This window comes from Plectropomus leopardus, chromosome 4, assembly GCF_026936395.1.
Source record: "Plectropomus leopardus strain MGB_pleo_1.0 chromosome 4, ASM2693639v1, whole genome shotgun sequence".
NCBI classification, from domain to species: Eukaryota; Metazoa; Chordata; class Actinopteri; order Perciformes; family Serranidae; genus Plectropomus; species Plectropomus leopardus.
In genome coordinates, this window is record NC_142179.1 from 21,586,082 (window position 1) to 21,603,065 (window position 16,984).

At 39.4% G+C, this 16,984-nt stretch overlaps 1 protein-coding gene across 1 annotated transcript; it reads right to left on the reverse strand.

The window, feature by feature from the left end:
• Positions 1-386: 386 nt before the first annotated feature.
• Positions 387-5,180, reverse strand: riok2 (RIO kinase 2 (yeast)). Its single transcript, XM_042488511.2, has 10 exons — positions 4,979-5,180; positions 4,334-4,472; positions 4,117-4,233; positions 3,609-3,784; positions 3,389-3,477; positions 3,074-3,265; positions 2,878-2,970; positions 2,176-2,592; positions 1,790-1,889; positions 387-862 (listed from the first exon to the last, which is right to left on the reverse strand). The coding sequence occupies exons 1-10, from the start codon at positions 5,042-5,044 to the stop codon at positions 701-703; spliced, it is 1,551 nt and encodes a 516-aa protein (XP_042344445.2). The 5' UTR covers positions 5,045-5,180; the 3' UTR covers positions 387-700.
• Positions 5,181-16,984: the final 11,804 nt, after the last annotated feature.

Here is a 16,984-nt window from a genome sequence, read left to right on the forward strand (position 1 = left end):
TATTTAAGCAATTCAAACAAGTATAAAGGCAAATATGCTCTCCTGTGCAGAGAAATGTTTTATGTATGATTATGGTTATTAGAGTGAGATCAGTTAATCTACATATTGCCAATGGCAAAAGGCAAGTATGAGGACAACTATTTGGTTCAGTAGTAGGTTTATAGATGTGCAAAATCAAAAATGTGGACCTTTACACAGAAGAGCTTGACTCACTTGACAAAAATAAATTAAAAGACTGATAATCAAATTAGATAAAATATCTGTGGCAATTAAGACCTCACAAATGAAAATTTAAGAATTATCAATTACATTTAAGGCCTAATATTTATAAAATTGAATTTAAGGACCATACATTTGAATTATTAAAGAAAAACTCACCTTATCAGTAATGTTTCAATGGTTTAATTATCAATCATACAACTTCATTATAAGTAGTGGATATTTACATTAGACTGTATGTTAAACATGATAGTTCACAACAGTTCAAATAGAAAAACAGACAGTTTCCTTGACAGTGTGGTGATTTGCTGAATGTATAGTTTTTTCCTCTCTCTTTAATTTTCCTAACTGTATGAAAAAGTTGAGTTGTTGCATCAACAATCGCGTGTTTTCAGCTCTTCAGACAGGAGCAGAGGGACCATGCAGCACGCATGTTAAGCATGTTGACATGAATTCCGTCTGGCTGTCTCCGCAGTCCTATTCATCCCCAGAACGAGGCGCTCTCCATACTAGACTTGATGTTGTTTTCATTCTCTCTCCTGGATTTGGTCACCAAGTTGGCTTCTCCCTTCTGCAGACGTCTCCTCTGTGCTGCCTTCTGCTGTTTGGTGAGCTGCCTCCGCACCTTCTGACGAACGACCTCCTGCAGGACAAACAAAAACAACAGCAGGTTTCTACAGACGAATTTACGCAATGTCTGTCTCTGCAAGGCAGAATGCAGACATGTTGCCTCTGCTGCAAGTCACCCTTGACTTTCTTTGACAACTCTGTGTGGAAGCTCTTTAGCAACACCTACAGGACATTTCAATTTTTGCCCAAACTGTGGAATAGGATTGATACAATAATGAAATATCCAAACTTTTAAGTGATGACCTCAGTCAAAGGCTATGTTCAGACCGCAAGCAAATAAGATTTGCTTCTAAAATCAGATCTTGACGACAGACTGTCCACACTGTTGTTTGCAAGTGATCAGATCAGATTTGTGTGTCCAGACATCTCAAGACTATCTGAATGGGTTGCTATAGTAACGACACAGGTAACTGTCACTACGCAGCTATGCTGGTGATAGCTTTCCAGTGCGGAAACATGAGAAAAGGAGGTCCATCAATTGGCTCCCCAAACAATCACACTGTCACACGGTCATTGAATGGCAATGCAGAAAAAGTAAAACTCTGTAACGCTCTGCTGATAGAGGCATGGATTCTACTCAGAACCTCAGTCACTCTGGATTTAACATCATTATGTGTCATGTTACAAGTTATGCAAAAGATCCTTTGAAATCTGATTCAAACAGTGTCATGACTGAGAAGCATCTGAAGAAATGTGAATGGAATAGCATTTCAAACAACCTCTAAATGTGGTTTGTATCCGATTTACAAAAGTTGCATTTCATGTGACTTTCAAAAACTCAATCTGGATACAATCTGTATATACCAAGATTAGATTTGGGCTGGCAGTCTGAAAAAGGCCAGTGTTTGACTTTTACAATAGCACTGTATACTGTCTCCTGCTCTCGCCTTGTATAATACACATATCAGCAGACTGTTGTGTAAGTCTGTGTTTTACTTACTGGTGGTATCGTAGAGCAGCTCCCTATGCTTCCCATAGTTCCCACACTGTCTGTCCTCATCCTCCTGTGTTCTGCCACATGTAGAAGACTGTCTGAGTCTCTGCAGGAGTAAACAAACAGAAAAAAATCAAGTACGGTACATTTTGTAACAAAAACACAGACATTCTTCTTAACCCCAATTAATTTTACACAAATTGATATTTTAATCAAATGTATCTCTGTATTAAATGTATCAGCCATTTCTCAGGTAACCACGCATTCTTATTAACAGACTTATAATCATTTGTGTGCTCCGTATCACAGCCGCAGTTGTAGTTTTCAAACTTAACATTTTAACTCCTCTGCTTCATTTTTGTTGTCGGACTGTGTTTAATTTCCATGTTTACCTGAAGGGTTTGAAGTCTTTGTTGGATGCAGAGAGGTCTGCCAGCTCTGGAAACTTATCCTCTGCCTCATTCAACTCTTCCTCCAAGTCCTTCTCTGGTTCTTCTTCACTTTCAGCAGTAGATGCTTTCTCAGTCTCTTTTTCTTCTTCCTCTTTTTTACTCTCGTTCTCTTGTACATCTACATGTGAGTCGCTGACTTTCAGACCTTCTAGCTCAAGCATTGCATGCTTATATTCCTCCATGTCCACAATCTCTTCTTCTTTGTCTGCCTCCTCATCTGTTGCTTCTTCATTATCATCCTCCTCATCTTCATCCTCCTCTTCCTCTGGTCCAGCTGGGTGTAGCAATGCACCATCTTTCTCCAGATCTTTAGTGAAGCCACTAGCTGAGACTGCGACATCTAGAGAATAAGACCTCCTGAGGAATAAACAGTGGCAACAAAAGATCACGTGAGAATTGATTTTTAAATTCCAAATCATGCTTTTAAATAAACACAGCAAAGACGAATAACAATGCAAAATGTATTTCTTCTAAATGTTGGAACAAAAGTCACGAAAAACATTTAAATATGTGAAGTGTAGTTTTTCAATTTCATAACAAAGAGCTGACAACATGAGAAGTCACACAAAATTATTTTTCTACAGTGCAATGTGCATCTTTTTTCAGTTTTATTGCAAATAAATGATAAATATGAGCAGTTACCTGATGTCTTTGAAGGTTGGGAAGAGTTCGCTCTCGTAATTGAATCGTTTGGCAAAGAAATCTCTGATACATTTGACATCTCTGTCAAAATACCTGGAGACAAAGTTAAGAAAAGTGAACAACAGAAAAATCCATTTGCTTGTTTTTTATTAATTAAGTGTTAATAAAGTTGCAATTTTGTAACAGAGACACTGACCATTCAGCATTAGGATGTGAGGTGGACACCATCTGAGGGAAGTCAATCAAAGTTATGTGGTCCTGGTCATCCAGCATGAGGTTGAACTCATTAAAATCCCCGTGAATCAGGCCGTGATTGGCCAATTTGACTATGAGCTCCATGAACTCATTGTAGAGGGCGGGTGGATCCTGCAGCTCATGCACCTGGCACCTGAGAGACATCACATAAAAAATACACATTAATGATTTAAAGAACATATAGCAGACAGAGTGTGCTATTGCTATTACTAGTATAGTATCTAAAACAAGAGGGAAGGACGGCTTCTTAACATACAGCGGATATCCATTGATGAGCTCCATCACTACAGCATGTCTGTTATAATCCACAGGTTTGGGAACAGGAAAGCCCCGATCATACAACGCCTGAAAAATAAGAAGATTACTCAACACATACACCACACAAAATTGGACACCTACTGCACATCTTAGTAATTGCTGGTGATATCTTATTTATTGCTCATAACTGACATGCGTTCTCTGATTTGCTCCATTACCTTCATGTAGGCAAACTCCTTCATGGCAGAAAGGCGAGAGAGGTAGAGCCAGGACACGTTCTTCCTGTGTTTGTGGTAATCTCTCTTGTTCTTCAGGTTCCTGAAGGAGGTGCGACCCAATCTGTGAAGCTTCAGAGCATACTGCTCATTGTTTGGACTCGCCACAATATAGATATCTATAGGAAGTGAGCACAAAGACATATTTGTATGAATGAGAGTTTCAAAACACTGTGATTCAATGTACTTCTTTGAGGCTATAGGTAGTAAAATCAACTTTCATCCAGATTTTCACAGGGAATTTGAACACGAACATTTTCAATCACAACAGGGCTGAAAATAGTTCAGTATTATTGAAACACCTGACTTTGCTTTTGTGAACCATATTATGATATATACTCCGAATACTGATGAAGAGAGAGCTTGTATCTTGCCACTGATTTCAAATCACACATGCAAACTCAGATGTGGTGATGTGAATGAAAACAGGAGAAGGCAGCTTTTTTCATACCTGACTCTTTACCCACGCCCATCTGGTTGCCAACTGAAATGATCACTTCTCTGGAGCACAAAGTCTTCAGAGCCAAGTAGTCATATCCTCCGTAGTTCAACCTGTAACCCTGCACAGCTGAAAGAGACACACACATGCCACATTACAGAATCAACCTACAAGTAACATCTCAACCAGGACAAGTTAAGTTCACTGTGCATTCCTCTGTTTAACTTACTCTTGGTGCGTTCATAGGCCACAAGTTTGTGTTTGACAAGCTCTCTGAGGATCTTGTTGCAACCGCCATGTTTGAGGCTAGCAATGGAGGACAGGAGACTCACTGGAACAATTTCATGGTTCTTCATCCCCATCTCCACCTATGTGAAGAGAAGGTCACAGGAAGAATAAGATCATTAGAGTCCAGAGTTTCAAGTCTATTTGCAGTGACAGTGTTGCAGAGCTTAAAGATGAAATGACGTGAACACTGTATGATGAGACCATGATCATGAGTTTCCACTTATGCCTGAGTACCTCTACCTGCTCTGTCATCATATCCCAATTATAACTTTACAGTAAAAAAATATATAATTGTTGTTAGCACAATATTCACAACAAATAAGTAATCAGGTGTAAATATAGCGTGTGTTATATGCGGTGATTTATGTTTAACTCAACTGTACAATGACAGCACTGTCGTTATATTGCCACTGCCACGATGACATATCATCAAGCAACAGTTGACCACCCAAAATCAGCAGCTGACAATGCTGGTTTATATACGTGCTGTTACATTAGCTCACGTTACTTCAGTTACCATAATGACAAAACGATCAAAGTTAGCCTAGCACAGGCTAACAGTTAGCTTAGCCAGCTCGCTACTTACCGCTGTGAGGACTCGGAAGTCATCTCGAGATAAGTATCTCAACACCACGACATTCAGCTTCCCCATGTTTCAACCGGATAACAAACTGTGTGTGAATAATATTATTACTATTACACCTGAAGCCCAGTGGTGCACATTTTTGGTAAACACACGTGCAAGGCGGAAGTTAGTGGAACGGGAAAACGTCACTTCAGGTTTACGTTCGACGTCATCTTGACGCACCAATACGCAGCGCTTGTAACAGGCTTTGAAATACAACACAGGAATTTACAAAACGTGAGTTAATAAAGTTTTAGCATATAAAGACAATGAATTGTAATAATAAATTAACATTTATCATTAGCGTCGGCAACGAATGTACAGTAGTGGACCTTTTTACTACCGCCTGCTGGTAACGAGGCAAAATTACCGGTAAGTAGTGATATTTACACCCTTTCATCGACATTTTAACTTGACTTGCACCGGTGTAGCTAATCATATGATGAACTAGGATTAATGTCGGTATTGTATTTTGTTGGAGACATGAGTAATGTTACTAGTTTTACTCACTGCCCTTTTCCCCCTGACAAGTTAAACTATCTGCAGTGAAAAAGGTCGCTGTGCTGTGTCTCAGTTTCATTAATTAGCCTTTAGGCTAATACATTGAGTACAGGAATGTGACTTTGCACATTTACTTAAGTAGGCTACTGCACTGAGGTACTTGTATTTTACTTCAGTATTTCTATTTTATGCAACTTTATAGCCTACTTCTACTCATCTACATTTCAGTGACAAATATTGTACTTCTCACTCCAATACATCTATTTTACAGTTTTTAGTTAGTTCTTACCTTTCAGATTCAGATAAATTATATATATAAATGTATATATGCATATATATATATATATATATATATGTGTGTGTGTGTGTGTGTGTGTATAAGCAATATATAAAGTAGTAAAAGTTAGTGCCAACTTTAGCAGCTACAACATTAATGTGATGTACACAGTAATGCTTTCACGAATTAAAATTCAGTACTATAATACAGTATGTAGACTATAGTACTCTGAAATAAGCCATTCTGTATATTTTTATGCTAATTCTTTTGTATTTTCACTTGAGGAATATTTTGAATGCTGAACATTTTCTTGTAACAGAGTATGTTTGCACTGTTGTATTGCGCTGTACTTCTGAGTATTTCTTCTACCATTTTATAGACTACAGTAGCAGGACCACTATTCAATAAGTCATGTAAACTGACAGTAAGTTTCCTGTTTTCCAACTTCAAAAAATCTTTCTGTAGCTGTGTCAACATCCGCAGTTTTTGTTTACAACTTACATCTTCTTTTTTTTTCATTAGTCACCAATAGCAGAAAGTGTATAGGACTTTGTCACAGAAGACATTTTGACAAAAACACAGGTGTAAATAACAGAAGGAAAGATGGCTAAATTCCATTAGCAGCGTTAGAGTTTTAGTTGTTGGTTGATCTACTGACTTTTGTGTAGTTTTACTGTGTCTTGTAATCATGATAGATCAGCAGTGCTGTCAGACCAAGACAAGTTTCCCCTCAGGAACAATAAAGTATACGATATCATAAAATGAAAGAAATATATCTGAAGTGATGCTACAGGAAACACTGCATCATCCCAATAAAATTTAAAGGCCAGGTGTTTGTTTTTGTGTGTGTGTGTGTGTGTGTGTGTGTGTGTGTGAGAGAGAGAGAGAGAGAGAGAGCGAGAAATCTTCAGAAACTACCTTATATATGTGGGGAGAAAAGTCAATGTGCAGTTTATGCTACAAAATATGTGGAATATTGTCATAAACGAGGAGAAACAAGCTCTCCACTAAACGTTTCTATGTAACTAAAACACAGTGTATATAATATGTGTCTGAAATATATTTGTGTTGTGTATGTAATAGTTTAATAATCTGTTATTTTGCTTTGGCAACAATGTAACAAACATTTATCCCAATAAAGCTGATTTGAATTTGAGAGAAGGTGTTAAGCACAGATTTAACAGCAGTCTTCTGTTGCCATAGCAGCTGGATTCTGTGCATTCCGTGGGCAGGTAGGTTCTAAACAGACTGAGAGTGTGTGTGCATGTGTGTGTGTGTTTACACAGGACTGCCCTGTGACAGACACCACTCTGTTCTGCCCCCAAACACACACACACACACACACACACACACACACACACACACACACACACACACACACACACACACACACACACACACACAGACTTCTCCACTTCCACAGGCTGTGTTGACTCAGTGGAATTCCTCTACTGGTTTATTTAACATTCTGCGGTTCAGCAAGTGCCTGTGTCCAAAGAGAGGCTAGGCATACTGTGTGTGTGTGTGTGTGTGTGTGTGTGTGTGTGTGTGTGTGTGTGTGTGTGTGTGCAGAACTCAGCAGAAGTGTTTTACTAACCTTTTTGTTATATTACTAGACCCTTAAATTGAATTGGCACCTTTATTAGTAATTAATTCACTGCAAAACAGAAGTGTATACCCAAGACAAATGAACAAGTATGCAGAGAGCAGGAGTGAGACAATGTGCGCTGTGTGAATCACTCAGCGTCTCCAAATGCTCTGCACGTCTCATGAATGTTTGTTTCAAACCGTTAATCACACTCTCAGCACTGCGTCATGGTTGTTTTATGTGTCTTTGACCACTCATGGCTCCCGTCTGTTTTAACTTGTACCACCACATTGTGCTGGGTGCAGTAACAGCAGGTGTGTTTTGGGTGGTAAAATATACATCTGTACCCCACTTTATACGCAAGTAGTGGACAAAATAACAAGGAAACATTATACTATAATGCATTCAAAAAACACCACCACGTACTTGCCAAAAAAGACCACAGAGTTGAAGGACCATGTTTCTAACACGGCCTTTTCAATTATTACCTTAATCAGTGAGTATGTATAACGGGGCTGTTGCAGAAGAATGCATTGAGATTGTACAGATTTCCACTCTGCTGTATAGGCTCATGTTACACTGAAAAGTTTAATATTGTACCATGGGCCTTTGCAGTATTTAAAGTCGATGCAGTATGTCATTCTGTTGAATTGCATTAAGTTAGAATTTTCTAATATTTTAATATTACAGTTTCAAAACAAGTTTTTGTTATCAATTAATTGGCTGCAGAAAATGTCTGAGCAGTTCTTAATCTTAAAGCTAGATGGCACTGTGACACAAGTGGATTGCCATTGCTTCTAAGTTGCTGTCTTTTGTCTAATGCAGACCTTTGTGTTCTCTGCTTTGAGTCGAGAATTGAAACAGGATAATTTTCCTCCTGTGTGTGCACCTGGCCTTTTGTTTGAGCTGATATGTCTGTGATATTAGGCTGGCATAGTTTTTCTAATGGGACCAGGCCTTTAAGGACGGGATGAGTGTAAAAAAGTGCAGTGACATTGTTGGCTTTACAATTTTATCAGGATTTGTTATTTCACCGTGTTGCTTTGTCCCAAATCGTCAAACATAGGATATATTTTTTAAGCTGAAAGTCTTGACAGCAAAACATGATTGGAAACCCTCTTATTGACTGTCATATATACTGATGATTGAATTTATTTAATAAATGCAATCAATTCAGCACACCCGCTCTGAAATATCATGCTTTTAAAAACATTGAAATGTATTGGAAGAATGAACAATGAGTTTACTGCATGGTAATTTATTACTCTGCAGCTTTTATTGTATTGTATTTTTGTATTTTTAATGAGCTACTTGTCATGAAAGGTTTTGTTCTGGCTTTTGTAAGGGCTCAAATTTGTGTGTGTTTTAACTACACCCATCTTTTCCCTTCATATATTCTTTTTCTTAGCTATTTTCTTATTAAATGCTGAAGGCAAATAAGAGCACATGACAACTCTGCCTTAATTGGATACTGGTAATTATAGACTAACTCAGATTTTTATAAGATAATCAAATCATTCTCTAAGTCAATTTCCAATTGGATCTATTCTTATATTCTGCTGCTGTAATAGTATGACTACTTTTATATGATATTTTAATGGTTTAGAGTCAAGGTAGAAGTCTGTAGAGATATAATTGATGTGCCTGATAGGTTCGGCTGAATGTGTTTCTTACTGATAAAACTTTTGCTCCTCTGGCTCTCAGCAGCCGCAGATTGAAAGTCTCGAGGCAGAATTTCTTGTTAAACAGCCTATGACAGACAGGCGCAGTCGTCTGTTTCACTGAGTCTGGTCAGTTACACACAAGCACAGAGCAGAGTGACCGATGGTGTGTTAGTCGAGCTGGGGACGGGAGTATAGAGGGAGAGTGTGGACCCGCCTGTGTGTGGAATTATCTGGAACGTGGCGGAACGGCCATTCCTGCAGGCGCGTGCACACCAACACGCACATACACACACTCACTAACACACAGTGAGATAGTGTCTTCTTTCCAGATGTGTGTGAGGGGAACTTTTTGCCATGCTTCAACACAAAGCAGCCCTCTTTTCAGTCTTCATTCCATCTTTTCTCCCTCATCTCTGTTTTTTCTTTGCTTCAGTCTTGGCTGTTCAGAATCAATACATCTGTTTAAAACGTGGCCATGATGTTTTGAGACAGACTAACCTTTACCTGTGTTTGTGTGAGCACCCATGTGTGGCTCACTGCTCTTTGGTCTATTGTTTAAATTGTGATGACCCCATCCCCTTTATGTGTATAGAGGACTGAATATCCTCAATGGACCTGCAGTAACTCAGGTTCCTTTGATTAGAAATTAATGAGCCCCTCGTTAGCCTAAGATGAAAGTGAGAGCTGGATAGGTCAAAGCGATGAAAGGACCTTTGCAGAACTGACTGAAGTGAAGTGATCTCTACATTTGATGTACACATCATGTATCAAAGCTATCAGCCCTTCCCCCTATTATTTTATTCACATGAAGAAAGAAATTGCTTATGATGTTTTAATAATGCATGAAAGCTTAAACACGGTATCTAACACCACCCAATCCTCTATTCATCACAAACATCTGTGTAACTGTTTTACATATTATGGATAAAATACTATGTATTTTAGGATGATCATACATATTAGGCACCTGAGAAAACTCATCTATCCTCTTAAGAGGAGCGCCCTCATTATATGTGAGGCCACGCTGCCAGACGAGCTGAACACATTTTGCGCTCGCTTTGACCTCCTCAATAAGGACTCAGCGGTGAAGTCTACTCCACCTCCAGAGGACCGGCCACTCTCAGTGACCACAGCAGATGTGAGAAACCTCCTGCTGAGAGTTAATATAAACATGTCTGCTGGCCCAAACAAAATTCTTGGACGCGTACTAAAAACTTGTGCTGATAAGCTAGTTAATGTTGTAACTGACATTTTTAACATCTCACTCTCACAAGAAGCTGCCTCAAGACAGCCATCATTGTCCCTGTACCTAAAAAGTCTGCTGTGTCTAGTCTTAATGACTGTGGCCCTGTGGCTCTTACCCCCATCCTGATGAAGTGCTTTAAGAAACTGGTTCTCCTACACATCAAAGACAACATCCCTGCCAGCCTGGACCCTCACCAGTATGCTTTCAGAACCAACAGATCCACAGAGGATGCAATATCTACTGCTCTTCACTCAAGTCTTCACTCACATGGAGAAAAAGATCAGCCACATCAGGATGCTGTTTGTTGACTTCAGCTCAGCATTCAACACAATCTCTCCCATAAGGCTGATTGGAAAACTTAACACGCTGCACTTCAGTACAATAATCTGCAACTGGATACTGGACTTCCTCACTTGCAGACCCCAGAGAGTTCAGATTGGCAGTCACACCTCCTCTACATTAGTGCTCAACACCGGAGCACCCCAGGGCTGTGTGCTCAGCCCCCTCCTGTAAAGCACATTTCATACATAAGGGCATTTCAAAGTGCTTTACAGAACAATAAATTATAAAAACATAATACAAGATACAGATTTACAATAAAAGAAAAAAGATAAGATGTTAAAGGTAAAATCAATTATTAAATGATTTTTAAAAATCACTATTAAAATGGCAAGAGTGCAGACAAGAGGTGCAATGATAATAAGATTATTTAAACAGATACTGAAAGACAGCAGCCACCCCAGCCACAGCCTGTTCACCCTGCTGCCATCTGGAAAAAAGATGCAGAAGTATCCGCTGCCGTACCACCAGCCTACAGAGCAGCTTCTTTCCCCAGGCTATAATTTCTTCTGACACTTACCGTTACAGTGCATAATTACTCATAGACAACTGTACCTTTGCATGCTGAAGTGAAGTGTTATTATTTATTTGTTGGAAAATAAGTTTCATATGAGCAACTGAAAGGAAACTTTAATAAACTCTAACTTAGTGAGTGGAATATGCTCAGATTGTGTGGGCTGTTGGATAGCTTATGCACAGAATGTATGCTCTCTAGCTTTGACAGAAAATTGCCATAAGATTGTGAGATGTTAAAAAAAATCATTTTAATAACACTTTACAAAAACTTTCACAATCAATAGTGAATTGCCTTTTTAAAATCCATATATCTGAGGGGACATGTGATCATATTTGAATATATAAGGGTTATCTTTCCCCTAATATATAATATATTTACTGCCTTGGTGTTGTGACTATATTGTTTATTTCAGTACATATTTGCAGTGGAGAAACAGTGTAGTATTTTTCACTATATTTATAACAGTTGTTTTAGTCAGTACTGTCTTGGTGTTTGAATTTCTTTTCTTTGATGCTGCAGAGTGAAAGTGGGATCACAGGAGACTTGCCCCCATCAGCCCACAGAGGATCACTGCTCCACAAACAGACATGAACAGTTTTGAAGGTAATACACATACACAGCTAAGCACACACCCACAGTGTCAGCCTGTTAAATTGCTTTCCTGTTGTTTTCGAGTGTTAAGCTTCAGGGAGAGAATGCTAAATTGAGGCAGGAATTGGAGAAGCTTAGGTAGGTCTCCAACAACAAGCATGGGCTTTGTTCCTAGGGTATCATCGCTGTGCCTTTAGCCAGCTGCTGTGTGTTTGGAAACATCAAATTTGATTAGATTAGAGCAGAGGAGAGATCTACTTACTCTGCCTGGTCTACTGCAAGTCTCCTAAACAATAATCTGCTCTCAGGTGCTGGTACAAGCAGCGAATAAACGAGGGGCCTAAGGAGAAATATGAGGAGGGAAGGCATAACCTGTTCCAAGCTCAGCTGAAACAGCTTTAGAGACAGGTATACACACACACGCACGCACGCACGCACACACACACACACACACACACACACACACACACACACACACACACACACACACACACACACACACACAAATACACACACAAATGGCTGTTTGCCTCAATTTGCCCTTTATATGTTCATGTTCTCTCTTTCTGAATTTTCAGCTCTTGTATTAGTGGGGCGGCATGAGTCAATATATCACAACGATCATTCAATTTGTGATAAAAGCACCAAATTTGGCATAGATTATGGATACATTAGAAACAAATCTGGATATTGGGCCATCACTCTGACCCTGGTTGCCGTTTTTCAAAACGGCTGCCAGCGGTTGGTCAAACTTTCTTATCCCATAGGATCATAAATAATGGACATAATCTAGACCAAAGTAACCCCGAGAAGCAAATAGAATACTCACTAACAATTGGTCATTTCACTATATTGTACTTTAATTATATTGTGCTGTGAATAAGTAAAGACTGTTCTATTATTTTGTTAGATGGTGGATACTAGAGCAAATGTGGCACAGATTATTGCCCAGTTATTTATCTGTTTAGTAGATTAGTATGTTAGTAGATTACTACTGAATGAACAGAATGACCTACGCCACATTTAACTACATTTATACAGGAAGCAGTCCACTCTGATAGACATTTGTAACTGAAAGAATGAAAAATGACCTACGCCATATTTAACTACATCTATGAAAGAAGTAGTACATTCTGATAGATATTTGTAGCTGACAGAGTGACCTATTTTGAATGGAAATGCTTCGTGGATGAAGTTTGAGCAACTACCTGTGTGGGCTTCTGCGGAAGATTACTGGTACCTGCAAATGTAGACTGTGATATGGAGCCATTACATCTCTACAACTGGATAAATTTTGTCACGACTGAAATTTACTATGTACTGGATTTGAAGATGTATGGCATTTATTCTACCAAGGCCAAACGCATCATCTCACAATGTTAACAAAAGTGAAGAATAATTAGTGTAGACTATCTGCCCAGTGATTTGGATCTGCCCCCAGATTTAATGGGTTCTTTCTTGGCCACCGAATTTCATAAAAATTGGGCCAATAGTTTGTAATTCTGCTGACAAACAAATAAACAAACAAAACTGAACTGAAATCCTCATTGGCAGAGGTAAATATACTCACAAATGTATGTACTGATAAATTGTGTAGATACAGATCAGTTTATGCAATGTTGTCTCCTTCGTTTTGTCTCCATGCTTTATTGAATATTTATCATGCTGTTTGCCTAAATGTGTTTGCACTTTCAATTTATGTGGATGCATGTGTGTGTGTGTGTGTGTGTGTGTGTGTTTAAGTATACGGGATGCATCATTTAACTGCCTCTCAGTCTGAGCTGATTTGTCTGGCTGAATTGTGCTACACTGTTAGGTGGACAGGTTGCCACTGCACAGGAATAACAAGGTGCTCGGAAATCAGGTTTGCATAGAGATAAAGAATAATTGGCAGCACAGTGTGTACACACAGTGTCGCATCCAGCATAATTCTTAAAAGATCCTGTTTTTGAGGCCATTCTAAAAAAGTTTTTAAAATAGTGCAAGCTTGTTATTTTTAAATGCATTGCATGGTTGGCTTACATGAAGCCTTATAATATCCGCAGGGATGTGTGTGCGTGACCAGCAAGGTGGACTTCCCTTTTAGCTTCAGGGGGACATGCCCAACCCCCCAAAATGTTAGTAATCATGATGTTTTTATTTCAGTTGAGTGCTTGATCTCATTAAAAAAGGGAGGAGTGTGGAAGTGGGTTTGTTCATCTTGTACCACTCGAAGAGGATATCGTAGTGCACCTTTTTGGCAAGTCCTCACAGCTGTGGGTTGTCTACCATTAAGACTTTAATTTTGATTATGTTCATGTTTACAACACTTTTTAGTTTTTACTGGGAATGACACGCTGGAACTATTTCTTGGACGGGTGTAGTCACTTTTTGAGCCTATTTATAATATACGTCTTTGGTTATCTGATCATGAGTGGACTACACCACACAAGTAAACGACAAGTGCAAACAAGTATAAATGACTATCGACGCATTTTGATACTATGATTCTGACCACATGCTGAGATGGTCTGGGAGGCATTTGACTGCATATCTTTTGTACTGCAAATGCCATGCCTCCTGATGCATGCAACGAATAAATCATCAGTGCAGGACATTGTGGTTGTTGTGATTGCATTTTGCTAATGCTCTATAACATGAATATTTTAAGTGACTGCCCATTTTTTGGCCTATGGAGGGAAACATGTTGGATTCTACTGACAGCAATATTTCTGGCTGTACTGACACAACTGTTAACGTGACTAACAAGCATGCTAGCAAGCAGCTAGTGAGAGTGTAGACGTGATAACCATGTGCAGGGCCCTTAGGCCCTCTAGTTTTAGTGATGTGGACAGTTACAAAATATGGAAACAAGTGGTCAGCTGGTAATGCGTAATATTCACAGGTGTGAACAGCTATGTGTCCAGGCTGCCTACTTGTGTTCGGATCACTGAAATGCGTGTTAATGCTAGGTATAAACATGCTCTTCGAGTCTTGTTAAAACTCAACTCAACTCAACTAATGGAGACTCCAGGAAGCCATTGTGCCAAGAATGATGTTTTTGCATTTCTGTTTTTACAGGGATTAAACAAATAAGATATCATATACTCATTAGTGAGCTTTAGCTTTGCTTTAAACCAGATTTTTTCATACCTTTGAATGGAGCCAGGGTAACTGTGTCCACTTGTTTCCGTTGTTATGCGAAGCTAAGCTAACTGTGCTCCAAATAACAGAGCGATATCCATCTTCTCTTCTAACACCCAGCAAGAGGGCAAGTATAGGTACTTCTCAAAATGGTGAACTATCTCTTTAAGGTTACTTATGTAGTGATGAGGAATAAAGAAGGGATGCCTCCAATGGTGTGTCCTCACAAAAATATCAAGACAAATCTGTGTTTGTGCATGCACGTGTGTATGTGAAAGTATGAGTGATGTAACATTGCCGGCAGCCAGATAATAACATGCCAAATTGATAGAGAATGCTGCTAACTAACAGCAGTTCACAGATGATCCTCTCCATCACACACACTCACAAACACTGACACAAACACTGACACACACACACACACACACACAAAAACCCTTGCTTGTCAGACCCTTGTAATGGGATCACTGAGGGATTGGTCCTGCATCACTCACAGCGCAGGTGCAAATGTGTACTCACACACAAAGGTACAACCGCCCACACACACTCTCTCACACACACATATCATCTTGTGGCTGAACATGGCAGTGTATCACTGGAACAGGAAAACAGCCCTTTATCTCAGAGGTTGCCGTTGTTCTGGCCATCAGATAGCAGCTACATCTTGTGTGTGTGTGTGTGTATGTGTGTGTGTGTGATTGTGTGCACACTTGAGTGTATCTATGTGTCTAGTTTAATAGCATTAACTCCCGCAAGCGTGAAATGAGACAGTCTCCTGCTATCTGTCTTGAAGAGCAGGGCTGAGAGAGAGCGGAGTGGCTGAAATGAACTGATGGATCAAGCAGGCTTCCAGTCAGATGAGCCTGTTAGCTCTAATAGAAACTGTGCTGCTGTCAGTAGACAGAGATCTTACAGTGAACTGCAAAGAATCCCTACATTGTACTTAATATATTCTGTCTTTAAAGGAATACTTCACGCACAAAATGATCATTTGTCAGTTACTCAACCTGTGTTATGTTGATTTAGAGAAGAAAACTTTTTCTTGCGCTGGAAACCATTCTAACTCCCAACACTTGTGTCAATATACGCTTGTTGCATGCATTGTATCTTTTCAATATGAACTTCTGTTTTCACAGGAAATCTACAGTCTTTTTTTCATTAAATGCACAGGTCTCTTTTTAAAATAAACTTAGAGCGTGACATACGCCGCTGGCATGCGACACATACTAGCACACTACAATGTCATTAAAATAGCTCAGTTGACTTTTGGTGTCACATGGGACATGAACAGAAGCCCCCCAGGTGAAAGTCCAAAACTTGTTTGAGACATACACCTTACCTCCCAACTGCCCTGTGGAGACTGTCTTGCTCTTTATACTACAGCAGTTGCCCAGAGCGTTAAAAAATGCTGCCGCTTGGTGCCTCTCATACTGCTGAAGGGTGCCTTGGTGCGTTGTGTCTTTCACCGAGGGCGAGTGAGACCGGATTGCACATGCCTCCACTGTAAGTGAAGGATCCCAGAATGGTGGAAATTCCTAATGAACTGAAGTAAAAGGGGTCATCTGGATTTACCAACAGCAAAACTGTATCAAAACATCCATTTACAAAATCTCACACAGCTCGACCAGTACTATCCAAGTCTCATTAACCAGCTGAAAGATATAGTTCTGCTGTTGGTAAATGAAGAACCCTTGTACTCCAAATCATCAAGGATTTTCTCAGTTTCTGGATTCTTCATTAACCACAGAGGCATGTGAGGAAAAATAAAGTTTTCTTCACTAATTCAATGTAACACAGGGTGAGTAATCAATAAACGTGGCGATTTTGTGGGCGACGTATTCCTCTAATGGCAGTTTGTCAGGCGATAGCTTGATGTGATTTAGTTGCATGCTGATTTCAGAGGGATTGACATATACATACATATATACATACATGTTTCTGACTGCTTAGAAAGTCTTCCTTCAGATCACTTCAAATTCTTCAGGCCACTAGTTTAGTCTTTGGGAAAATGACTCCATAGTTACCAGGGAGCCAGTTTGTCATCACAGACAGTTTTATTGTATTTTCCTATTACAGCTAGTGTAGATCAATATGTATCAGACTTCAGATTAGTAGCAGGAA